Below are 27,263 nucleotides of genomic sequence, written 5' to 3' on the forward strand. Positions count from 1 at the left end.
AAAGGAAAAGAACTCCATCAATATCCCCCAATCAGAACCCCTCCTCAATATGATTCCCTGACTCAGAAACTCCTCCCAATCAGCCCCCCCTCCCAGCAAGTGGGATAGAAATAAGGCACCTAGAGGAATGATTCAGGATGCTGGCACTGTCCAGCCCCTTTCAAAGACAGCTAGAACTTAAACAAGAATCGATGGCACTTAACAACAACATTAGATCCCCAGTATGTGTTGAGTTAGAACAATAACTTGTACAGTAGCTATGGCAAATTGTAATCTGTTAACTGTATATTATGTATGTTAACCTGTAACCCGTTCCAAGCTCTCTGGGGAGAACAGGACAGAAAACAAATAAATAAATAAATCCCTTTTGCTAGAGACAGTGGATGAAGCCACCAAATCATGCTGTTGCAGTTGCCTCCTTCCAGAATAGAGAGGCCTGTAGGGAATCTCTCTGGGAAGACCAATGAGACAACAGCACATCTAGCCCAGAACCTGTAGGTAGTGCCACGCTGTAGGCACTGGCTGTGACAGTAGGTTCATAATTTGCCCCAAAGCTTCTGTCTGCGTGCCTTTTGTAGAAAAACTTGGCCATCTGCCGTGTTGAAGAGAACTCCCAGGTATTCCAAGGACTGAGTGGAGACTAATTGGCGCTCTCATAAGTTTACAATCCAGTCTGGACTCTGCAAAGTGTACACAGCTGCTGCCACTGCTCTTTCTCCCTTTTCTTGACAGGGGGCTCTGATAAGCCAGCCATCTAGATAAAGGATGAACCAGCCAGCCTGTCCTACGGAAATGAGCTGCTACCACCACCTTCACCTTTGTGAATGTCTGGGGTGCCACTGCCAGCCCAAATGATAGTGCTGAAAATTGATAGTGATTCTCAAACAAATGAAATCTCAGGAACTTTCTGTGTACTAGAAAAATTGGAATGTGGAGATAAGCCTCCATTAAATTCAGGGTGGCTAGAAATTCTCCCGGCTGGACCGCTGAAATGACAGATCTCACTGTCTCCATCTAGAAATGTGGAACCCTCAGGGCGACACTGACATGCTTGAGATCCAGAATGGGCCTCCAGTCATTGGAATCTTTCTTGGGCATGACAAAGTATATCAAGTATCTGCCCGAGCCCAAGTATTCTTCCAGAACTGGTTCTATGGCTTGAATATCCAGCAAATCTGTTTATCAGTGCCCACACTTGGACCACCTGATCTGGTCGGCCCGCCAGAGAATCCATGAACCAGTCAGAAAGACGGTATGCAAACTATTTTGTAACCTTCTCTGACAATATTCAAAACTCAAAGATCTGTTGTTATGCTTTCCCAGGCCTCCAGAAAGTCCGAGAGCCAACACCCAATTTTCTGAAGGATGGCTGGAGGACTGACATCATTGCGGCTTCTTGGCTGCCGCTGTGGCCCAGGAACCTGTATTTTGGATTTTCAAGTTTCCAGAATATCTCTGTCTGGAACTTTGACAAGTTCGCTGAGATGAGTCTCCTGAGACGTATTGGCGGGGTCCCCGAAAGGAGCTCCAATTTTTACTTCTAGCCACACAAGGTCTGCTGTCCAGTAAGGACTTGGGATAACTATCTTGCACACTGGCCATAAGATCATCCAGGTCTTTGCCAAAAAGCATCTGTCTCTTGAAGGGAAGCCTGCTAAGCGTAGCCTTGGAGGTTGAACTGCCCGTCCATTGTTTGATCTACAGCATGTGTTGGGCGGAGATGGAGGAGTATGCGGAGACTCTCACTAAGATTCTAATTACACCATAAAATGTGCAAGCCACATAGTCCATCCCCTGCCAGCATGAGCTGAGGTAACAGCTCAGCTGCTGTCATGTCCAGGGTTTGCAGCCGTGAATGGCAGGAACATGCTATGAAAGCAGCAGCTGACATCCAGAGCCTCAAACTGCCTCCTGAGGACCATATCCACTCTGTGGTCCTGTGCATCCTTCAGCAAGACTCCTCCCTCACTGGTTAAGGACGCATGCTTAGTCACTTATGCCACCAGGGAGTCTACCTTTGGCATAGCAAACATTTGCTGAAACTCTTGATCCAGAGGATAAAGCCTATTTAAGGCTTTCGCCCCTTTGAGAGATCCTTCTGGGACCTCCCAGGGCTCTGTAACCAGGAATTTCATGTCCGAGTGCCATAGAAAGGACATTGGCCGAGATCAGACCCCGCTCAAAAGAGCACCAAGACAACTGGGGCTGAGATGAATCAATCTTGAGCTCACAAAGAGACTCAGTAATAATGTCTGGCAGGGCTGAAGGTTTGAGCAGCTGCAGCCAGGACTCCATTCTGATCCTCAACTCAGGGAGGCCTTGCTTTGAGACAGGGAGGGGATCAAGACTGAACTTTCATCCCCTGAATCTCTGTCTGACTGACAATCAAAATCAGTGAGGAGCTCCACTCTCATAGAAGAAGCACTCTTCAGCAGACCTAAGTTGCATATTTTGCTCGTGCGCATATATCTACCAGACCAGCTTAATGAACTCTGGGGTAGGCAGTTCTCCTTCCTCTTTAGAAGGGAGGCAATGCCTCTTATTTGGCTGCGGAGCCTCTGTGCCAGTTCGACGAACTTTCAGGGCTCCTGTGGAAATTTTCATTCATCTAACAGGCTCCAAAACCATGTGCTATTCCCCAGAGACTATGTGGGAGCTAAACTTAAAATTCCCACCTTCCTGCTTTGCTTGACGCAGAACGTGGTGCAAGGGTGCTCTTCCACAGCCCATCCTTTACAAACAAGGCATGATACAAGGGTATTATAGTAAGAGGACTCTCTGGAACTTTGGAAGCAAAATGAGGTGTTTTGGAAGTCTGAGAACTTAGGGGAGAAAAAAAAAAAAATCGGGAAAATCCAAGACAGCTGCCATTGGTGAACTTTAGTGCTAAAACAGTTTAGAATAACCTCAGGGCTTACACAACACCTCAAAAAATAGGATTTTAGGGGAGGTCCTAGTTGTAGAAACAGTTAAAAAACAGCTTTTGAAGAACCATCCCCCCATTTTTCCCACAACCTTATTCACAGACCATGTGCTGGGGAAATAGTGCTGCTGCTGCTGCTGCTGCCCACATCAGCTCTTCTCAAGTGTAGCTGTTCTAGGAGAGGCCCTCTGCTTCCAGTCACTCAGCTACTTCTTTTGGATCTTCAAGCTGCTGGCCAGACCTCCATGGACCAACCCTGAATGCCCCTAGACCTTTCATGAAAAAGGGGAGGAGGGCAAAATGCAGCTGGCATCGTGAGCATCCCGCTCTAGCTGCTGACGAAGTCAAAGGGGTGAGGAAATGCCAGGGGAATGGACCCCAAGTTCCACTTATCTTCAGCAGGCTAGCTGAAACAAGTCCCTGAAGGATACGGTCTCCAGTTGCAGATTTAAAATCTGCTCCTATCCATGCAGGCAGAGTAGACCCTTATCAAAAGGGATCTCTGATTTCACATAAAAAGATTGTGACTAGAGTGGAAAACCACAATACTATTGCAAAATAAAAAATAAATAAACCAAGAAGATCAGAAGACACTTTTCATGCTTGCCTGCACAAAGAGAAACTGAATGGGGCAGCAGACTTCTGGGAGAAGGAGATTTCAAAAGCTGTGATTGTCCATGCTCACAAACATACTGTAGAAAGATGTCAGAGTACCCCAGGTTCAGCATACCATTCTTACTGTACTGGACATTAAATCAGATATGAAGAAACAAAAAGACAAAGAAAGAGGGATAGGGGAAGCAAAATGGGGAAAATTCAAGAAACGGTTGTCACATGATGTTATATTGTTGGTGTACTGAAGGGGATCAACTGTGCACCATATAACGGTTAAGAGCTAGGGATATGCTACGGCATCAGGCTGCCAGGTGGCATAAATTAATATCCGAACTTGTGAATAAAAAACACAAAAGCGCTCTTATTTGGAGCATCAAGACTAAGCAGCATATTTCTGCATCTCGATGGCCACGTAGCTGGTCTTGGAGAATGTAGTGTACAGCGGCAGCATCTATGAGACAAACTTGGTTTTTTTGGTTACATCGTTTTTTTTTGTACTCCGGTTAGATTGACTAAGTTGGATAATTATAAGTCTAATATATGCTGGCACTGTCACCTAGACATAGGAACATTGGATCACTTACTGTTTTTTTGGCCTATGATACTGAGCTTTTGGAAGTCGATTTGGGGACATATTAATAATATTTTAGTGTCTGCGATCCCTCTGACTTATGAGGTAGTAATTTGTGGAACTGTGTTACATGTAAGGGATCCCTTAGATAAATATAAAAGGTGACTATTCTTAATTATGATGGGTACAGCTGTACAATTGATCACACGCAATTGGAAAAATTGGAACCATCTCAGCTTTATGTTCTGGTGGGCAAATTTATGTTTATTGTATAAATATGAAAAAACAAATGCAGACTTGTCAGGGAACACAAAATTTTTTAAATTAATTTGGGGCCCATTGATGTCTTTTGTAGAGTTATTATAGTTTAAATTGTTTGCTGTAATAATGGCATATCCAGGGGAGAGAGGTATATACTTAATGATCTTCTGATTTCTGAATTTTCTTGAGGGTGGGGAAGGGAGGGGGTTTTAATTTGTTAAGGGTTGATGAACTGTTTCTGATAGCTTATAAGTGCTTAATTTTCAGATGTATGACAAGTATGCTACATTGCACTTTTGTAAGAACTGAAAATTTAATAAAGAATTTATAAAAAAAAAAAAAAAAAAAAGGAGAGTTGGGGTTACAAACAAAACAAAAAATCTAAAGTGTTGAAGTATACAGAATCTCTTTTTCCACCTTTGCAGAAGCTGTGTTCTTTGACAACTAAAGGAATTACAAGGGAGCCTAGAGGTCCTTTTATTCAGGTGCGCTAACCGATTTAGCGTGTGATAATCTGCTAAAATGCCAATAGGAATATAATGGATGTCTTAGCGTTTAGCATGTGCTAAATCAGTTAGCGCAACTTAATAAAAGGACTCCTGAGTGAATAATAACTGCTGGCTGAAATTTTGTCTGACAATCTGATTTAACAGATGTATAGGACCAGGCTACAGCTGTGCCTCTCAAAACAGCAATATCATTTATTTCATTTGTATTTTTTCAAGATAAAGAAATAGGTTTATGTTTATATTTTCACTTGTCAGATGTCACTTTTATAGGTTGGTAGGTACAAAATTTTTAGGATGTTTGCAAATGGACTCAAGAAAGGAAGAAACAATTTACTTCCCTAGGAACTACTGTAGGTTTGTGCTATTATTTTCCACATTTTATTTGGTTTAAAAATGGTTAATATATTTTTAATTAACCTTTTCAACTCAGATTTTTTATGGGACCTGGTGGAGGGGGGGGCGGAGGTAACTAAGGGCTTTTACAAAGGTGCATTAGGGCCTTAACGCACGGAATAGCGTGTGCTAAAATGCCGCGCGCCTCTTGAGTAGGTGGTAGTTTTTCGGGTAGCGCACACTAATCTGGTGCGTGCGCTAAAAACGCTAGCGCACCTTTATAAAAGGAGCCCTAAGTCAAAAAGTGGAGATCCAACTTAATTTGGGCTAAGTAGTACTTGAACGTGTAGCTTTTTTTTTTCATAATTTTCCTTGAAATGTCTTTCTACAGCTTTTGTTTCTTGATCAGTCTCTCTTATTGTGGCTTATTATTCTCTGAAATCAGTGCTTTTTTCCCCCTCTTGATTCTCATGAACCAAAAATTGTTTCTGGAGTTTGGTTATAATGTTTTTTGTTAGTCACAGTTATTTTTGATGGAAATTGTTGAAATCAATAAAATAAATAAACAAAAACAGCAAAAGAGGGGAAGGTCATAATAGGATTATCATAATAGGATTACAATCAACAGCAGCAATTAGGACATGTGCATTCCAGATGGTATTTGTTCTATTTCCAATAGGAAGATGAAGATTTTGTTGGCTAAGGGCGATGACATTTTAATTTATAACACTTTATCTTAAGCAATTTATGTGCTTTATATTGCTTCGGAAGAAAATACCTCTTAGATCACTCATCTACCTAGAACATATATACTCTTATCCCCAGGGATGCTGGCTTTTAAAAACTGCTTCCATTAGCAGCAGTTCATTTTAATTAGTCAAATTTAAGCAAAAGAGTATCTCGAATAGTCTAATAGTCTTAGTATATCTGTATAACTTCACCAGGAAGAATTCACATCCTATATGTCTACTGACTGACTATAGGATTTAAAAATGTGGCATATTTAATCAGGGCTTTAACAATGGGTTCACAAAATTGTTTTTAGACATTTTTATCCATGGCTTTTAAGCAATATGGGCATGAAGAAACTGGATGCATTACTTAACAATGTTACGCTGAATTTTAAAAAGGGTTCCAGGGGTGATCCGGAAAATTAGACTGGTATTTCTGACTTCAATGCCAGGCAAAATAGTGGAAACTATAATAAAAAAATAACATTATGAATACATAGAGAAACATGGTTTAATGGGACAGAGTCAGAATGGGTTCAGCCACAGGTCTTGCCTCACCAATTCACTGCATTTCTTAGGTGTGAATAAACATGTGGATAAAGGAGAGCAATTTGACATAGTGTACCTAAACTTTCGGAAATTATGGTTCCACACGGCCCAACAAACAGTCCCAAACTCCTTAACTTTTTACCTTCTAGGGTCAACCTTAAGGTACATAAAACATCAAAAGTGCTGGGAGTCATTCTGGATTTCTCCTATACACCACAAATTTCCAATTTATTGAAGAAAACCGACTTACAAAATGAAGTGACTACGACTGATTAGACCACTTTTCTTTGAACATCACTTTGATGTTTTGGTCCAATGCTCATACTTTCTCAACTCACTACATGCTGGGATCACAATACAAATATGCCAATTAAGCACAGTTACTTACCGTAACAGGTGTTATCCAGGGACAGCAGGCATATATTCTCACATGTGGGTGACGTCATGGTCCTCAGTTCAGTTTTTTCCGCGGAGCCAGAAGCCCTGTGGAAATTGTGCTTTCTCTTTTTTTGCCTTCTGACACCGCGTCTGAGTCGTTTTTCTCGGTCGCTGTGCTTGTTTTATTTTTTTATTCGTTCGTGTGTTTGTTAATCGTCAAAAAAAAAAAAAAGATTTTTCGTTCGGCTCCGGGGGCATCCCCACCTCGTGGTCCTCAGTTCCATATCCAGCAAAGAAGCCATCCCCGGGGAGGAGGGCGGGTTGTGAGAATATATGCCTGCTGTCCCTGGATAACACCTGTTACGGTAAGTAACTGTGCTTTATCCCAGGACAAGCAGGCATGATATTCTCACATGTGGGTGACCTCCAAGCCAACCAAAAAAGGGCAGGTGGGAGGATGGCAATTTAGGAAAACAGATTTCGCAAAACTGACTGGCCAAACCGGCCGTCACTCCTGCATAACGTATCCAGACAGTAGTGGGAGGTGAAAGTATGAACCGAAGACCAAGTGGCAGCCTTGCAGATGTCCTCCATCGGAGTAGACCGGAGGAAAGCAACAGAAGCTGCCATCGCTCGGACCTTATGTCCCGTAACCCAACCATGCAGCTCGAGACCAGCCTGAGCATAGCAAAAAGAAATACAAGCAGCCAACCAGTTGGACAAGGTGCGCTTGGAAACAGGATGTCCCAAACGATTAGGATCAAAGGACAAAAATAATTGAGGAACCTTCCGATGAGACTTGGTGCGTTGAAGATAAAAAGCCAACGCCCTCTTACAGTCAAGAGTGTGAAGCACCACCTCCCCAGGATGAGCGTGGGGCTTCGGAAAAAACACCGGAAGAACAATTGACTGATTGAGGTGGAAATCAGACATAACCTTAGGTAAAAATTTAGGATGGGTGCGAAGAACCACCTTGCCATGATGGAACACAGTAAAGGGCGGGTCCGCAACCAAAGCCTGCAGCTCACTAATCCGAAGAGCAGACGTGAGCGCAAGTAAAAAGATCACCTTCCAAGTGAGAAACTTAAGAAGAGACTTGTCAATCGGCTCAAAAGGAGGTTTCATCAGCTGAGCCAAGACCACATTAAGATCCCAAACCACAGGAGGAGGTTTCAGAGGAGGATTAACATTCACTAAACCCCTCATGAAACGAACCACCAGAGGATGAAGAGAGAGAGAAACGTCCCTTGAAATGCCGATGGAAAGCAGCAATAGCACTGAGATGCACCCGAATGGAAGTCGTCTTTAGCCCAGACTTGGACAAATGCAACAAATATTCCAGAACCGAGGACACCGGAACCGAACTCGGATCCAGATGGTGCGAGGAACACCAGGATGAAAATCTGGTCCACTTCTGGGAATAACAAAGCCGAGTCGAGACCTTGCGCAAGGCTTCCAACACCTCCCTGACCGACTGAGAAACAGAAACCGAAGTCAGGGGGAAAGGAACCAAGCCGTCAGATGTAATGACTGAAGATTGGGATGCAACAGCGAACCCCGACTCTGAGACAGCAGAGAGGGAAAAACAGGCAGAAGTAGAGGCTCCCTGGCACTGAGTTGAAGGAGCAGGGAGAACCAGTGCTGACGAGGCCAACGAGGCGCAATGAGAATCATAGTGGCTCTGGATGACTTGAGATGAACCAATGTCCTCAAGATAAGAGGAAAAGGAGGAAACGCATAAAGGAACCTCCCTCCCCAGTCGAGAAGGAAGGCATCGGCCTCGAGACGGTCCTGGGAGTAAATCCGAGAACAATAGAGGGGCAGTTTGTGAGTCTCCGGGAGGCAAACAGATCCACCTGAGGAGTCCCCCAGCGGTCGAAGACCTCTCGCAGAACTCGGGAGTTGAGGGACCACTCGTGCGGCTGGAGAAGACGACTGAGTTTGTCGGCCAGACAATTCTTCTCTCCCTGAATGTAAACCGCCCGCAGGAAGATGTTCTGGGAGACCGCCCATTCCCAAAGGCGCAAGACTTCCCGGCACAGGGACCAAGAGCCCGTCCCCCCTTGCTTGTTTACATAATACATTGCCACTTGGTTGTCCGTCCGTACCAGGACTACCTGATTGCGCAGCAGATGGCAGAACGCTTGAGCTGCCAGAAAAATGGCGCGAAGCTCCAACACATTGATGTGACAAAGACGGTCCTCCGCAGACCATAGACCTTGAGTCCGCAGACCGTCGAGGTTTGCCCCCCATGCGTACTCCGAAGAGTCCGTGGTCAGGACCTTGCGATGTGGAGGGACGAGAAAGAGCAAACCCCCGGAAAGATTGGAAGAGTTGGTCCACCAACGGAGCGAGCGTCTCAAGGAAGGAGTCACTGTTACAGGAAGGGAGAGCGGGTCTCGATCCTGACGCCACTGGGAGGCCAAGGTCCACTGAGAGAGTCTCAGATGCAATCGGGCAAACGGTGTGACATGAACCGTCGATGCCATGTGGCCGAGTAGAATCATCAGCCGGTGAGCTGAGACGGAGCGCTGCAGCGAAATCTGACGGCACAGTCGAAGCAGAGCCTCCAGCCTCGAAGAGGGAAGGAACGCACGAAGGCGAACCGTGTCCAGCACGGCCCCGATAAACTGAAGGGATTGAGCAGGGCACAGCTGCGATTTGGGAAAATTCACCTCGTACCCCAGACGTTGAAGGAAGATGATAGTCTGTTGGGTCGCTGAGATAACCCCCTCCCGGGATGATGCCTTGATCAGCCAATCGTCCAGGTAGGGGTAGACCTGCAGCCCCTGAGATCTCAGGGCAGCCGCGACTACCACCATACACTTCGTGAAGACTCGAGGAGACGAGGCCAGCCCGAAGGGGAGGACACGATACTGAAGGTGCAACTCCCCCACCTGGAACCGTAAGAACTTGCGGAAGGCGGGATGCACCGGAACATGAGTATACGCTTCCTTCAAGTCTAGGGAGCACATCCAGTCCCCCTCCTCCAACAGAGGGTAGAAAACCGGAAGCGACAACATACGGAACTTCTCCCGGACCAGGAACTTGTTGAGCTTCCGGAGGTCCAAAATGGGGCGCAAGTCCCCGGTCTTCTTTGGGACCAAAAAGTAACGGGAGTAGAATCCCCGCCCCCGTTGGTTTGGGGGGACCGGCTCCACCGCCCGAAGGCTCAACAAGGCCCTGGCTTCCGGGAGTAGAAGAGGAAGCTGGGTTCGGTTGCAAAGAGATGCCCCCGGCGGTTGTTCCAGCGGCGTGGCCGAGAAGTTTAGCGAGTAACCCTCGGAGACGAGACGGAGCACCCAAGCATCTGACGTGATCATAGTCCAGGCCGAATGAAAGGCCCGCAGCCGGCCCCCGATGGGCAGGGGGTCCGGAGAGAGTACGGAGGGGGCCCGCCCCCATCCGCTCATCACGTCAAAAAGACGGCGCCGGCTTAGACGCCCCTTGCGTCTGAGGTTTCGGCTGGGCCCCTCTGCCCTGCTGCGGTGGGCGCCTGGGCGGAGGCCTCGAGAATGCTGGTGTAGACTTTTGAGGGTATCGCCGCGGCGGAGGAGGTCTAAATGGCTTCTGCGGCGTTACCCGTGGTTTAGGACGGACCAAGGAGGCGATGGAGCGCTCGTGTTCGGACAGGCGTGTCGGACAGGCGTGTTCGGACAGGCTCGTGTTCGCTACCTGTCCGCCTCCAAGGACTCATCGAACAATTCCGATCCGACACATGGCAGATTGGCTAGGCGCTCCTGCAAGTTCGGTTCCATATCAACAGTTCGAAGCCATGCGAGACGGCGCATCGCTACTGCAAAGGCGGAGACTCTGGAGGCCAACTCAAATGCGTCGTAAACCACATGAAAAAGGTATAGGCGCAGCTGTGACAAGTTGGCCATAAATTTACCAAAGTCCCCCTTATGGGAATCCGGCATGACCCCATGATAACGGGGTAATGCCTTCACCATCTGCCTCAGATAAGATGAAAAAGTGAAAGCATAATTAAGGACCCTGGCCGCCATCATGGAATTGGAATAGAGGCGGCGACCAAACTTGTCAAAAGTCCGCCCTTCCCGCCCGGGAGGGACCGCAGCGGAGACCCTAGAAGGCTGGGACTTCTTTAACGCCGACTCCACCAGCAACGACTGGTGAGACAGTTGCGCCTTTTCGAAGCCCTTACATGGGATGGTGCGGTACTTCTACTCCATTTTAGATGGAACCGCTGTGACTGTAAGAGGGGAGTCCAAGTTCCTCAGGAAGGTCTGATGGAGGACTTTATTAAGAGGCAGACGAGGGGTCTCCCTCGGGGGAGAAGGTAAATCCTGTTCCTCCAAAAACTCCTTGGTGTATTGTGAATCAGACACCAGATCCAGGTCCAAGGCCCTCCCCATATCAAGCACAAATCTGGAAAAAGAGGAGGGTTTGGACGGAGGGGAGGGTGATCGAGAGGCCCGCGTCTCCAAAAAAGGAAGGGGAAGCCTCACGGGAATAACGAAGTTCCCTACCAGACCCCGAGCCCCAAGAGGCCACCCCGAGCGATCTCGACGGGGTCGGGGACCGCCTATGCCCCGAGGAACCCCTGTGTGAAGTCCCCAGGGTACGAGGCACCGAGGTCTGCCCCTTCCGTTTCGGCGAGGAGTCTCTCGACAACCCTCCCTCGGAGGAACGGAACAACCTCGGATTATCGAGGCGGAGCTCCGAGACACGTAGCGTCTCAGCCCCGGTCGGCGAGGAGCGACCGCGCCTCCGAGGAGACCCGCGAGAACGCTTGGGCTTCCTCAGCCGGTGCTTCGCCCGAGGCCGACCCGAGGGCGAGGAGCCCCGGGAGGACCTCGACGAGGAAGAAGTGGAAGAGATCCTCCGAACTCTCCGCACCTTGTCCCGAGGCCGCACACTCCGTTCCAGCTGGTCGACCGAGGTCGAGGGCAAGGTCGGGGTCGAGGACGGAACCACCCCGGGGGCCGAAGTCGAGGGCACCGAGACCGAGGCCGCCGAAGCCGGGGCGCTCGGGGCTGAAGCCGGCTGCAGGTGCGCTAAGGCGCCGGACAGCTCCGAGGTAATGAGGGCACGGAGCAAGTCCTGAAAAGCCGGCACCGCCATCATGGCTGGTAGATCCGGGGCCGGCGGGTGCTCCCTCGAGGGCGACCTCGGTCTCGAGTATTCCCGCGGGGCACCCGACTTCGACGCTCGGGGCAGGGCCGAGGACGACCCACCCGCCCCCGTCGAGGATCCCGAGGATGGCTTCTTCGAAATTGGAGCTGAGGAAGGAAGAGAGGACTTACCCCCCGTCGACTTCGAAGTCGAGGCCGTCGGTTTCGAGGAAGCAGGATGTCTCGGCGAGGCCGAGGTCAAGGCCGGGGCCGAAACCGAGGCCGACGTCGAGGCCTGCTCCGCGGGGTCGACAACAAAGAGCTCCGCCATTCTGGCACGATGGCGGCGGAGAGCTCTTGGCTGAAAGGTCGAGCACCTGGGACAGGAATCGGTGGGGTGCTCGGGACCCAGGCAAAGTAAGCACCACCGGTGGGGATCGGTGAGAGAAAGTAGCCGATTGCACCGGGTGCACTTTTTAAAGCCCGTCAAAGGACGGGACATGAAATCGAAAACGGCCGGGAACAGAACGAGGTCCCGCGGCCGCGGCTACCGGGAGCCCCCGGAGCCGAACGAAAAATCTTTTTTTTTTTTTTTTGACGATTAACAAACACACGAACGAATAAAAAAATAAAACAAGCACAGCGACCGAGAAAAACGACTCAGACGCGGTGTCAGAAGGCAAAAAAAGAGAAAGCACAATTTCCACAGGGCTTCTGGCTCCGCGGAAAAAACTGAACTGAGGACCATGAGGTGGGGATGTGCCCTCTAGTGGGCAAGAAGGCATGCACATGCGTGGTGCAGCGTAGCAAACTTGAAACTTCAATCAAGTTTGCTTGAAAAGCTGTCCGCGCTGGGGCTCCGTAGATGACGTCACCCACATGTGAGAATATCATGCCTGCTTGCCCTGGGATAAAAAACTGATACAAAATATGGTTCAAAAAATTTGATAGATTATCAGATTACTTTAACTTTATTGGTTGCCTAACCCTAACCTCCACCACAATCTGACTGAACCTCAACCACAACAATGCCTATTGGACTGCTCCAATGACTATGAATTCAACTCTCATCCCTAATACTCATCAGTCTGTAACCGTTTACAGTAAACTCGATTGTCTACAACAAAACAATCAGTTCCACTCCAGCAGAGCCCAATATCAAATTGTAAAAGGTTTGCTGTTTGTCTCTACCTCTGTTGAAATCTCTGTCCAGTCAGTATAATGAGTCTATTGTATATCTAATCTGACCTTCAGTTGAATGTTCCCCCTGGTATAAAAAGGTTCTCTTACTTATAAATCGCATTGAGCCTATGCAAGTATAGTGTGAGCTATAAATAGAAGATTAGATTAGAAAGCTTTTGACAAAGTTCCTCAGGAGAGACTCCTGAGAAAATTAGAGTCTTGGGATAAGAGGCAATGTTCTGTTGTGGATTACTATAGCCTGCTACTTTTCCAAGGTAAAATTCTCAACAATGTAGTCACGCTAGCCAAGAGTATAATTTAATTTCCTTAGGGAAATAACAGATTTACTTTATAAATTTCCTTATCCCAAAATTTTAATACCAGGATAAAATAGGTAAGTAAAAGAAAACTATCAACACACCTGATAAGTGCAATAATTTTTAATGTGACTTTGCAATTAATTTTGGAAACACTACTCCAATTAAACAGTCTCTAAGAGAGTTGATACTTTGGGGTTTTTTTCTTCTCTTGTGATTTCTCTGCCTGATGGATCCAGATAAGTAGATTTATTATTTTTCCTTGTTTGGGTTTGACTCTCTTGCTTTGTGTACCTTCTTCTTCGTTTTTGCTTGTGGAAACTCCTACTCCCTATCTATAAAAAAAAACAAACGAAGCAAAACCCTATATCCTTATTTTATGGCTAAAAAACAAACAGTGTGACCACTAGCTACCCAAATAAATCAAAGGATAATTGAAATTTCCCTAAAATCTAATCCCACCCACTTTCTATTGAATCAATTCCTTTACAGAATCTATAAATATCCAATAAATATCCAATTTATCTTTAAAAACCAATTTAACAAAGACAACATATAACAGACAGCTGTCTCTGCCAACAAACCAACTAAACTCTCTCTAACTGCTCTCCTTGGCAGTTTTAGAACTCCCCAGCACTGCTCACTTCCTGATACAGTATACAGAATACAGTAAGGCAAAGGGTACATTTTTTGCATGCAAAAGAAAGCATACTGTGCTAGAGGTTTTGTGCTTAAATGAGAAATCACCACTGAATAATTTTGAAAATACTATTTTAAAAAAATAATTTTTAATTGAATCCGTTGCATGTATGGCTCGCAGAATTTTCCCTAGATTCTTTAATATTTAACTATTTTTAGTTTTTTGGCAAGTTTTATTCTGCAGTGTGGAAGCCTAGTCTTTTTTTGTTTTGTTTGATTTGGCTGGAGGGAACTATTGATAGTATTTGAAAATCTTTCCTTCTATTAGGTCTTTTTGTTAGTTTATTATTATAGAAAATTTTAAAACAAACAGACAAAAATTTTAAAAAGAATCTGAACAGTGGACAATAAACAAAGATGATAACCATTAAATAAATAAAGAGCAATATAGATAAATCAAGATATCTTAAGAAAGATCATATATATCCAGCAGCCTTCATCTCCTGCCATTCTGTAACCACAGCATTAACTGCCAAAAACTGGTACTCACTGTAACCCACCTGATCTGCAGTGAATTACTAGGAAATTAGGGCTGAGCCAAGGTTTCTCCTTGTCTAAGCAACTCTTCTCCCAACTCTGCTTTAGGCTCATTCCATGCTGCTTGCCCTAGCTTGCTGCCATGAAAATAGTGAAGAGCAGCTTAAAACTGCTTCCATAGCTTTTCAGTGATTTTGGTTACTCTGGCATGTTAGTTGGATCGAGTGACCCCTGATGCAGGTGTTCCTCAGACACCGAAACACAGTGCTGTGTCGGGTCCACAGTTTCTGCTTGTCTCCTTTTCTGAAATAAACAAGTTGGTTTTACATCAGTGATCTTCAGTGGAGTGTTCATTGTCCGTTCCTACTTCCTTTTGTACTGTTTTATACCCGTGGGTTCTCTGTCCTGTTGGACTTTTTGGTGTTTACTTTAATCTTGAAACACCATAATGCTGTGTGTATCAAACCACACCACACCACAGGTGTCAGGCGGTATAGTCCAGGTATAATTTATTCTAGACCTATTTTTAAAAGTCTTTCTGCACGATATTCGGAACTATTTAGCTACCTAAGCGCTAATATTCATCGCATTAGGAAAAATGGTGTCCAAACTTTTATTTTCAATAGCGTTCATCTTTTGGTGTTGTAGTGTAGTTTATTTAGACAGAGTACACAATCCATAACCTGTTGCAATCTCATTCTTGTTTGTGGGGAGGAGGGAAGAGATGTATGGTAATATGCTTCCAGGCTGCTGTTGATTTATTTATTCATTCAGTTTTATATCCCATCCTCCCAGAATGCTCAGAATAAGTTACAATACACATAGATAGTACATACTGGTGGAAGCTGATGCCATTTCTGTTGTACAATATAAACCTACCAAATCGTTCTGTGTTGGGGAAAACATAAGCACTGTTTGATACAACACAGATGGTGCTACATTAATATCCTCATTCTCATCTTTTTACTGAAGATTCACACTTGGGGCACGTAAGAGAGAGGGAACTTGTTTGGAAAGATGGAAATAAGACGAGGGCAATTGCTTTTGGGGAGGTCTGAAAGGAGATTGATTGGGAAAAGAGGGCATCAACATCAGTCCTGAGAGAGGTGTAGGTAGGTGCACACGTGCACTGCAGTCAAGTGTAAGACAGAGGGCGATAGGCTCAAGGGAGTGTGCTTTGCTAAATAAGCAATGAACTATATCAACCTATTTCACTGCAGTTTAATAGGATCTTCAGAATGCCGTTAGGAGGATTTGCATCATACAGCTAAATTCTTCATTGTTCCAAAATATCTTTCTTTATTTATCTTATATACTGTATATTTTCAATTTCTAATATAATATAATCTTCAAAAGATTTTCTTTTTATAAATAACATCTGAGTTTCCTTGAAAAGATTAGTTGTACCCCTCCCGACATGAATCCATGTTTCAGTGCTTCGTCAGGGTTAAGGTAAATTAATGTTTTAGTATAACATAGAAACATGATGGCAGATAAAGGCTAAATGGCCTATCCTCAATAACCATTAGCTTTTCCTCTCTCTAAGAGATCCCACATGCCTACCCAGGCTTTCTTGAAATCAGACACAATCTGTCTCCATCACCTCTACCGGGAGACTGTTCCATGCATCTATCACCCTTTCTGTAAAAATATATTTTCTTAAATTACTCTTGAGCCTATCACCTCTTAACTTCATCCAATGCCCTCTCACTCCAGAGCTTCGTTTCAAATGAGTCTCAACTCATGCGCATTTACATCATGTAGGTATTTAAACGTATCTATCATATCTCTCCTCTCCTTCCTTTCTTCCAAAGTATACAGATTGAGATCTTTAAGTCTGTCCCCATACGCCTTATGACAAAGCCCATGTACCATTTTAGTAGCATGCCTCTGGACTAACTCCATCCTTTTTATATCTTTTTGAAGGTGCAGCTTCCAGAATTGTACACAATATTCTAAATGAGATCTCACCAGAGTCTTATACAGGGGCATCAATACCTCCTTTTTCCTACCTCTCCCTATGCACCCTAGCATCCTTCTAGCTTTCGCCGTCACCTTTTCAACCTGTTTGGCTACCTTAAGATCATCACTTAACATTCTTATTCACACTTGTATTTCAAGTGCAAGTATTTTATTGCTAAATATTTTATTGCTAAATAAACAAACAACAATAAAAAAAACGGTTCTGAACTTTGATTTTACACTTGCTTTAAGGTAGATGTTCTCAACTGAAATCTGGAAGAATTAACTGGACGTCCACTATTTTGCCATATATAACTTGTTTTCTCTATGAGAGTGACATGAATTTAATAAAAAGGATTTAAAAAAATGTTCATATGCACACCACTTTTTGAAAAGCATTAGGAAGTATATTTAAGGAGGTGGAAAGGAAGGACCTATAAAAGAAATAGAACAGTAACGTAAGGTTCAAACTACTTGCTTTTTTTTTTTTTTGTAACTCTATTTAATAAAGTTTTAAGTCATACATCAGAATAGCATTCAATAGACTTAATCAAAGTAGTTAACAATGAACTTTAGTAACAGTTTATGTTTCAAACATCTTCTAAAACTGTTACATACAATACAGTACAACTTACAAAGTATAAATAACCTAAAATGAAGAAAGGAGTCAAGGAATTAAGGCTTGGTTTTCTATGACCACGATTCTAAACCAAAAACCTCAATTGTTACTCTTTAGGAATTACTGGAGGCTTATAAGGATGCTGTTGTTGGCTTTTGCAATTTTATTCATAATTTGGTTTCCTATTGTGGGAGAAAGGTCCAAATCTTCAAAAAGTCAATGTGCCTTCGGTTAGAATAGTAAGCCACCCTAGATTCTCATAAAAATAATAAAGCATGAAGTTTATTCCTCCAGTACCAAAATGAAGTGAGAGTATCCAATAGCCAATGATTAAGAAAATACTTGCCTTTTTTGTCTACCTTGTCCTTCTTCTTTTCCTCGCCTCCTTTGGCCTGGTCTTTTGGAGCTAGGGTAGATGCTGAGATGGACTCTTGCTGCTTCACAACTTTAGCAGAAGCAGTAGAAAGCGTAGCGTGTACTGAGATACTGGCTGGAAGGTCAACCTGCTTCACTATAAAAAAACAAACAAAAGATGCTGAAGATTACTATCAATACATCCATATTACCACCACTAAAATAATAAAATAATAATAATTTAAAAAACACCCTCAAACATTTAGTTGAAATAGTTTAGTTCATTTCAATTTGAGCACAGTCAGCTCTCCGTATCCATGGGTCTCACATCAGCAAATTTATTTAGACCAGGCCGTGGCACTCTCTCCCCACTTCCCCATTCCCCCATATCCACAAAAGAAGTCCAAGCCTACCCGGTGTACCTCTGTAGCCAGGACCCAATCACGGCTTGCTCTCTCCTCACCCCCCCCCCCATCCACACATGCTCAAGTCCATCTAGCAGCCACTCTCGGCCCTGCAACAACAGCACAGCCATATTCAAAGGCTGCCTGCCTCTTCTGATCTAACTTCCTGCGGGGGGCTGAGTCAGAGGTAAATGCCCAGTACAGACTGTAGGCAGCCTTTGAGTATGGCTGCCGCTGTAGGGCCAAGACTGGCTGCCACGTGGACTTAAGCATCCACAAATTTTGGTATTCATAGGGGGTCCTGGAACCAATGCCCTGTGGATACTGAAGGCTGACTATACTACCTCCTTGCCAAAATAGATATTTGAAGTAGTCCACAGCAACAATAAAAACATAAAATAAACAAGGGTGTTAGATGCGTAGAACAGTCTCCCGAAAAGGAGGTGGAAACAGAGACTGTGTCTGAATTCAAGAGGGCTTGGGATAGGCACGTGGGATCTCTCAGAGCGAGAGAAAGAGGGAGAAATTAGGTTCTTACCTGTTAATTTACTTTCTTTTGGCTTCTCCAGACCGCTATAGGAAATCTTACAAGCGGGTATGTATCTCAATCATGACCAGCAGGTGGAGACTGAAAACAAAACTGTGGAATAACATAATAGGTACCTTCTCCTATTCCTATCAGTCTGCTGAATAGCCAAGCAGAACTAAGAACTTGAAACAGAAATAAACAATATTCCGAACAGGAGTAACAACTAATATACCCAAATGCTGTTGGAAAATGCAAAGGAGAGATCCCAGAAAGAAAATGTCCCCACAGCTCACCAGCTAAGTCAGCTGAGCCACAGCCGCTGTTCTTCATTTCTCCCTGGCCCTAGAAAAATACTAGAACCTGCAGCAAAAACCAAAAGCTGCCCATGCAACAGCCACAATAACATGACAATAGACAGGATGGGGTTCTATACCGGTCTAGAGAAGCTAAAAGAAAGTAAATTAGCAGGTAAGAACCTAATTTCTCCTTCTTTAGCACTCTCCAGACCCGGTATAAGAAATCTTACAAGCGGGACTTATCAAAGCAGTCTCCATCATGGGTGGGATCTCCAAAGGGCCGACACCAGAACACCGCATCCCGAAGCGCCTGAACATCTACCCGGTAGCGTCTGACAAATGAATAATGCAAGGTGGACCAAACCGCAGCCTTACACTGGAGGCACTAGTGAAGACTCAGCCCAAGATGCCGCCTGACCCCTAGTGGAATGAGCCTTGAGAAATTCTGGAACAGGCTTCTTTTTCAGAAGATAAGCAGAAGCAATAGTCTCCTTGATCCAGCGCACAATATCAGCCTTAGAAGTGCCATCCCCCTGATGAGGACCCACTAAAAGGACAAAGAGATGATCTGGTTTCCGGATCTCCGGGGTCCTCTGCACATAAGAGCGAAGAACCTGACCTACATCTAACTTGCGCAACTGCTTCTGCTCAGAAGATCCCTCCCAACTACCCAACACTGGAAGGACCACTGCCTGATTGACATGAAAAGGATAAACTACCTTTGGCAGAAAAGAAGGAACAGGCCTCAAGACAACCCGCTCCCTAGAAAACTCAAAGAAGGGAGTCCTACAAGAGAAAGCCTGCAGCTCAGAAACACGTCTAACTGAAGTAATGGCCACCAAAAAGACCGCTTTAAGAATAAGGTCCTTCAAAGAACAGTCGCCCAACAGTTCAAAAGGAGGGTGCACTAGCACTGACAGAACCAGATTCAGATCCCAAGATGGAACAGAGGGTCATAGGGTGGGGCTTAAGCAATTTGGCCATCTGCAAGAAGAGAATCACATCAGGAATGACATTCAAACGCTGACCTGTCAACAACCCACGAAAGGCTGACAAGGCCGCAAGCTGAACCTGGAGAGAAGACCAAGCCAGTCCCCTATCCAGGCCATGCTGCAAGAACTCTAAGAAGGTAGGCAGGGAAGCGCAAAAAGAGACCACTCCACAATCACACCACTCCTCAAATAGACGCCAAACCTTCACATAAGCCCGAGAGGTGGAAAGCCTCTGGGACCCCAAGAGAGTTGAGATCACTTGATCTGAATACCCCTTCTTATCTAGGTGACCCCTTTCAAGAGCCAAGGCATAAGACAGAAGGGACCTGGATCGACCATTGCAATGGGCCCTGCGTCAAAAGGTCGTCCAAGAGAGGCATCACCTCCAGGACCCACTGATTGGACGTGATCTCGGCCCACTTGGGGAAAAAAAAATTATGCAGCCAGGCACCCACCAGAACCAAATGGGGTGCCGGCAAAGAGTCATTGTGCAGGACAGTGGAGGAACCGGCGGGGGGATTCCCAGCCCCCCGATGGGCCCCCCAGAAAGGACTGCATGCGCTGATAAAACCGACCCCGGGAAAACCCCGAAGCCTGGAAAGTAGCAGCCCCATGCCCAGGGCGATACTTGCAGAACTCCCACAGACGCCTGCGGGCAGTGACACCCCAAGATGCTGGGCGGGCATGGTTCTCTGGCAGGCGGGGCAATTTAGAGTCCATCAGAGTCTGAACCAACTTATCTAAATCCTGTCCAAATAAAAAAGACCCCACCCCCCCCCCGAAAGGAAAATTTAGTAAGCTTAGTTTGGGACGCGGCAACCGCCGACCAAGCGCGAAACCACAAGGTACGTCGTGCAGCCACTCCAAACCCATAGACTTGGCAGATGTCCGCACCAAGTCAAAGAGAGCATCTGAGAGGAACAAGGCAGCTATCTTAACTTTGCCACCTCCTGATCCACCAAGGACCAGTCATCAGACTCACGATCCAGGACACGCTCGGCCTACCGAAACACAGCGCGAGCCACTAGCCCCACAAATAGCCACCTGGACCCCCCAAGGCAGAGACATCAAAATTCTGTTTAAGAATGGTCTCCAACGTTCGCTCCTCAGAGTCATGTAAGGCAGAACCGCCCTCAACAGGCACGATATGCCGATTAGCAATTGCTGAGACCACCACATCCACCACTGACGACTTCAAATTAGCCTTATCCCCCTCTGGGATGGGATACAAATGAGCCATGGCATGCGCCAACTGAAACGGCGCCTCCAGCATATTCCACTGCGCCAGTACGAGATCCCGAATATTATGATGCATAGTAAAAGAGCGGGAAACAATGTGGATACCCCTATGAAGAGGGTCCCCACATGCAGGGTCTCCGGTGGCACTTCTTCAAAACCACATACACCTCTTCGCCAGAAGGCAGGAAACCTGACGCCCCGCTATCAGCGGCCGTCCCCTCGAGAGGATCCGGGAATTCCTCGAAAGGGTCCAGGTCCTCATCCAGGCCAGCACGCTCCTCTGACCACCAAACCACAACCCAAGCCACCCGCAGGCGCTTGGACAAGGGAGGAGGAAGAGGGAATGTCAAAGGAGAAGAGGGAGACAAAGCTACTGGGGGTGCGGAGGGAACCCCTCTGAAACCCCCTGGGCGCACGTAGGACCCCCCAGCCATCTGAAAAGAGGCTCTGCACAAAGCAAAAATTAAATCGAGGGAAAACCCCCAGGGGTCCCATGGGACTCCCTGCCACAGCAGGGGACCCAGCTGAAACCTCCCTTGTTTGTCTAATACAGGAGGAAGGTCACCTGGAGGTTGCAGACAAAATGGAGGGGCCTGTCTGTTAAAATGGCAAAGTTCCTGCCAAAAATAACCCCTCCAGGGCCTGTAGCGGCTGGGAAGCCTGAACTATCCCAGCCACTAAAGCAGGCAAGCTGGCATCAGCTGTTAAAAATTCAGCTGAGAGGGAGCCCTGAGCCGAACCGGTGGAAAGGGAAACCTTTTTACCCTTACTGTCGGTGGCTGAGGATATCCCTCCATGGGCAGTGGGGAAGACCGGGCTGCCCCACTGCTCCCTGCCGACTTGCGAGGCACTAGCAGCAGGGAACACCTGCACCGCTGCGGATGAAGCTCCACCACCACACCGGCCTGAACCGCCAAGTTCAGGTTGGCCGTGAGTGCCTTGCATCTGGACCAAATTGTGCACAACTTCCCCTGAGAAGGGCTCAATTGGTCCATACGCGACCTAGCTAGAAGAAAGAGTGCCGGTTAGTTAAAAAATACAGTAAATTACAGCATAGTTAAAGGGAAAGTAATTCTTCAGACCGGCACTACCTCAGGATTTTTTTTTTTTTTTCCAGAAGAGATTCCACGAGCTCTCAAAGCAGTATGCCTTGCTTGACTTAGGGGGCAAGGCTTACTGCCGAGGCTCATCTAAAAAAATGTTGGGGAGGTGGAGGAAATGGGTGGAGAGACCCAGCACGAGACCCACCAGGTTTGACACCCCCGAGATCAGATGGACCCCCAAACAGGGTCCATCCAAGCTCAATATGGCCAAAAACAGGGACTAGAATCCCTAAACAAATTCTAACAGCCCTACCAAGGGATATGGGTACAGCTCACTCACACCTGTTGGAGATTGAAAGAAGACTGATAGGAATAGGGGAAGGTACCTATTATGTACTATTCCACAGTTTTGTTTTGTTTTCAGTCTCCACCTGCTGGTCATGATTGAGATATATACCTGCTTGTAAGATTTCCTATACCGGTCTAGAGAGTACTAAAGAAATAATGGTTACTGTGGATTGGCAAACTAGTTGGGCCATTTGGCCTTTATCTGCCATCATGTTCCTAATATTCTTGCACGTTCATTCAGTTATTTATTTTTAAAAAAATCTTTTTTTAAAAGTTTTCAAAGCTAACAAAAAGTGCAAACAATATACATATATATATATATATATTAATAATCATAATAAGCACTTATAATCCATCAGCAACAATACAGAAAAAATAAAACCCCCTCTCCCATCCAACATTTTCAATCAGGGAATAAAACCAATCAAGAGATACCTCCCTCCCATCCTCCCCTTGATGTGTGTTAAAACAATGGAAAATAAAGATAAAAGACAACTATAATGAAGCCACAAAAGACGTCAATGGACCCCCAAACTAATTTGAATAACTTATTATACCCCAGCATGTCAGCATTCATCTTCTCATACTTATAACAGAAGAATAAATTCGCCCACCAAAAAGTAAAACTAAGGAGATTCCAATTTTTCCAATTGCGAGTAACCATTTGCATAGCTACTTCATTCAGTTATTTTGATATTGCCCCAGGTAGGTACCAGTTAGACTGAGTCTGCCGGGACAGATAGGGAAAATACTTAAGAGTACCCAATTACTATTCAGTGTACTGTAAACCGCTTTGGGTGAATCTCTTCATGTAAAAAGGTGGTAATAAATCCCAATAAATAATAAATACCACCTATATCACAGAAACAGATAAGTGGTTTACAAGTTATCAGCTGATGATGATAAACACTAAAGGGGAATGATGTAGGTTTTCACTTGATAAAATTAGAGTACTCTTAGGGTTCAATGATGAAATTAATATACTATGGGTAGCAACATAATCTATAGAACTTTAGGAAACTGCTGAAAAGACACCTGTTCTGTAAGATGAAATATGGGGTCTGAGTATGGCTGAGGGAGAAGGAGTGATGACTCTTGAGTGCTGGTCATGGAGGTATTCGATGGTCTGGTTTGTTTTATCTGGTTTAATGATGTAGGTCGTTGAGTGATCTTGTATGACCTACAGAATTTTATATTTTGATGTATGTTTGGGTTTGGGTAGTTTTGGCCTAAAATGATATGCAACGTGTATGTTATATGTAATTTGATTTGATATGTAAGTATGTTATTTGTTATAGTGTGTTCTTGAAGTAATTTGTACAAATGTAAATGTTCTATTCTGTATGTTACTATGTAACTTGCCCTGGATAAATACCACTGCCCATAAACCAACCAGATCATTGGTAGTAGATGGTTGTGATTGTGGCTAGTTATTATCAAAGTGATGAGAAAACAAGGAAAGATTTTTAAAAAGGCAAGATTTAGGGGACTGTTTATTTATTAAGATTTATTTACTGCCTTTTTGATGAAATTCACTCAAAGCAGTGCACAGGTACTAAAGTGAGGTAAGATTTTGCACTTACCATATGTTAGTTGAAAAATCTTAATGAGTGGTTAGAGCAAAGTCTGTATAGTGAGAAGCATAATCAGCACCTGCCCTGTATTTACCCCACAAAGCAGACATTTACTGCATTTATTTTATTTATTTATTTTGATTTATATCCCATTCTCCCAGTAGCTCAGAACGACCTACAAGCAAACATTCACAGTGATGTAAATTTGGACAGTACAAAGATTATACAGTAGTTCAAGTACAGGGATTATACAGCAATTTAGGTACAGGTTAAGAGAGGACTATACAATAATTTAAGTAGAGGTTCAGGATGGAGGGGGAGAAGGACAGAGGAGTTTAAGGGTTAGATCGCAGTTGTCATTTTAATTGAAGAGGAGGGTCTTTACCGCATTCCGGAAGGTCATTAATGAGTTCTATGATCTGAGTTGCGGGGGGAGTTGGTTCCAGAGTTGGGGAATGAATTGGCTGTAGGAGCGTTTGCGGGCGGTTTCTGACAGGAGAGACCTTCCTGGGGGGATACATAGGCGTTTTTCCATTTCCGAACGGAGGGGGCGGGTGGGGGTGTACAGGGTTAGCCTTGATTCTATGTAGGCTGGAGTGGTGGCGTAATGTCTTTCCATTTCATACCTCCATTCCTGATTTCAGCATGTACCAGTTGCACCTTAAGTGTTTCAATTTCTTTCTTCAGTTTGGCATTTTCCACACGGAGTTTCTTCTCTTCTCGCAGGGAGGCCTGTAAAACTGCAGGTCAAGCACTCAAATCAAGAAAAGCCATACCACTGGCACTTAATAAACAGACACAAAAAGGCAAACATGGCTGTTTTTCTAATACAGTGGTGCGGTATATCTATAGATTATATAGATAGCTGTAATGCTCTTTCAAGGAATAAAAAAAAATATTTGTCATACCATGTCGTGAGATGGCACCAGCACTTCAGAGTAATACTCTGTTAAAAGTATTAATATCAAGTTCCAAGATATAACTCCTCAAAATGGGGAGAAGCAGTGCTGCCATCTTTCAAGCATTTATAGTAGGAAGTTTTATTTAATTGTGACAAAGTGAATTCTCAATTATTTATAGCATTTGTTATACAAATGACTATAGAATTCCAAAACTTCATTTTACTGTGGTACATTTGGTCTGGGAACTAAGGGCTCCTTTTACAAAGCCACGCTAGGGCCTTATCGCGCGAAATAGCGCTCGCTTAATTGCCGTGTGCGCTAGCCACTACCGCCTCCTTTTGAGCAGGCAGTAGATTTTTGGCTAGCACACGCTAATCCGGTGCGTGCGGTAAAACCGCTTGCACGGCTTTGTAAAAGGAGCCCTAAATCTGATGACTAATTTTGGTCCCCTTTTTACTAAACCACGCTAGCGGTTTTAAGTGCTGGGAGCCACGCTGAATGCTGTGCACAGCTCCCGCTCATAGGAACTCTATGAGCGTTGGAAGCAGCGCGGGGCATTCAGCGCATCTCCTGGTGCTAAAAAACGCTAACATGGTTTAATAAAAGGGGGGCCTTTATTTTTCTAAACAAAGGAGGAGTGTTTGGCACAGTGATTGGAGCCACAGTCTCAGCACCCTGGAGTTGTGGGTTCAAACCCCACGCTGCTCCTTGTGACCCTGGGCAAGTTACTCAGTTCTTCATAGCCTCAGGTACGTTAGAAAGATTGTGAGCCCACTGGGAAAGATAGGGAAAATACTTGAGTACCCGATTGTAAAACCGTATATAAAAATCTAATAAACTTGAAACTTCATGCTTTATCAGATTACAAGAGGGCTATGTAATTGAAAAAAAAAAAAATAGTATTCCCTTTGTTTAAAAGTTGCTTTCTTCTGAATCATCTCTAAATGAAAGTTTACATACCTGCTCTGCAGACACTACTTTTTTTCAGTTTCCAAATTATTTTTTATTTAAGGAATTATAGCCTCAAAGAACAGCAGCAACAAAGAATAAAACAAATTTGTCCATATATAAATGGCTAGTTATCAATTTCTTCCCTACTTCCTAGCTCTTGTCATAACCTCTATAGTTACGCAACCCACCCTCTAGCCACTCAAACATGTATTTCTTCTAAACACTGTATCACCCAGAACAAAGAGGTAACCAATAATTAGATAAGGAGCATGGTTCTATTGTCTATTATATCTCCATTTAGTATAAAAGTCCCATGTACTTTATGGTAAGATTTCAATGCATTATGTTCAATGGCAATCAATTAGACATTGCTTGCAAAAAAATCCAATTTAGTGTAAACCAGTGACAGTTCAGGAATTATCCTTTGTCACCACAGCGCGGCCACCACAATATGTGCCGCTGTAAAAATATGTGCAGTTAATTTGTGTTCCCGTAGCTTATAACCTGTAATAGGAGCATTTAGCAGGCAACATTCCATTATCAGTGGGCAATGTTTATGGATGATGCGCATCACAAATTGACCTATTTCTTACCAAAGAGTTTAATAACAGGACAAGACCACCAGATGTGATGAAAATCTCCTTTATGACCACACTGTTGAAAGCATCGGTCTGTGTCCGCACCATAAAATCTCTTATGTTTGAAGGTATTAATACCACCTATAATACATTCGATATCCATTTTCTATAAGATTGCTAGATACTGAGATGCTGAATCTCCAAACAAGGAGGATTCCGACTGAGAAAGCAGAGCCATGGACTCTGAACCATCTTCATCCAAATCCTGTGCTGCTTGGGTTCCCACTTGAGCATGGCTTAGTCTAGGGGATCCTCATGCCCTTCGTGGGAAGAAGCCCAAGTGCCATTCTCACCAAGACCCCTGAGGAGCCAAGCTGGCTTCTGTAGCTTAAAAAAGCATCATATATCATATGGACGAATTTGAGCATGCAGCACTGCCCAGGCCTCCCAGAGGCTCTTGCCGAAAAAATTCCCTCTTTTTGGGGACACCGCCCAACATTCCATAAAGCCCCTACTATATCCCATTCCTCTCTGATTCAAATCCCTACTAATACATTCATCCCTATCAATACAAATCCATTCACTACTGCTAACTTTAGATTTGGTTTAATCAATGCAAGATCTATTAAAAATAAACATCACTTAATAAAAGATGAAATCGAACAAAAAAGATTACACATTTTATTTATAACAGAAACCTGGCTTTCAGAGGGCGAAGAAGCATATTTAACATACTGTTGCCCCCCTAATTACAATTATATTTATAATCACCGACATAACCGAAAGGGTGGAGGATTAGCTGTCATTTTTGCGAATAACCTCTTAAGCTTGGCTGATCAATCCCCAAAATCC

The 27,263-nt window shown here is 44.8% G+C and overlaps 1 protein-coding gene across 4 annotated transcripts in view; it reads right to left on the bottom strand.

Annotated features, from left to right (window-relative positions):
* The window catches only part of AIMP1 (aminoacyl tRNA synthetase complex interacting multifunctional protein 1), a 127,983-nt gene that overhangs the window by 53,940 nt on the left and 46,780 nt on the right, over window positions 1-27,263 (bottom strand). For all 4 annotated transcript variants that reach the window (XM_033956598.1, XM_033956588.1, XM_033956607.1 and 1 more), the window contains exons 3-4: window positions 24,607-24,720; window positions 17,548-17,712 (exon numbers count right to left, since the gene is read on the bottom strand). In XM_033956598.1, coding sequence (XP_033812489.1) covers window positions 17,548-17,712; window positions 24,607-24,720 — 279 coding nt within the window. The remainder of the gene's footprint in view (window positions 1-17,547; window positions 17,713-24,606; window positions 24,721-27,263) is intronic.

This window comes from Geotrypetes seraphini, chromosome 1, assembly GCF_902459505.1.
Source record: "Geotrypetes seraphini chromosome 1, aGeoSer1.1, whole genome shotgun sequence".
Classification (NCBI taxonomy): domain Eukaryota; kingdom Metazoa; phylum Chordata; class Amphibia; order Gymnophiona; family Dermophiidae; genus Geotrypetes; species Geotrypetes seraphini.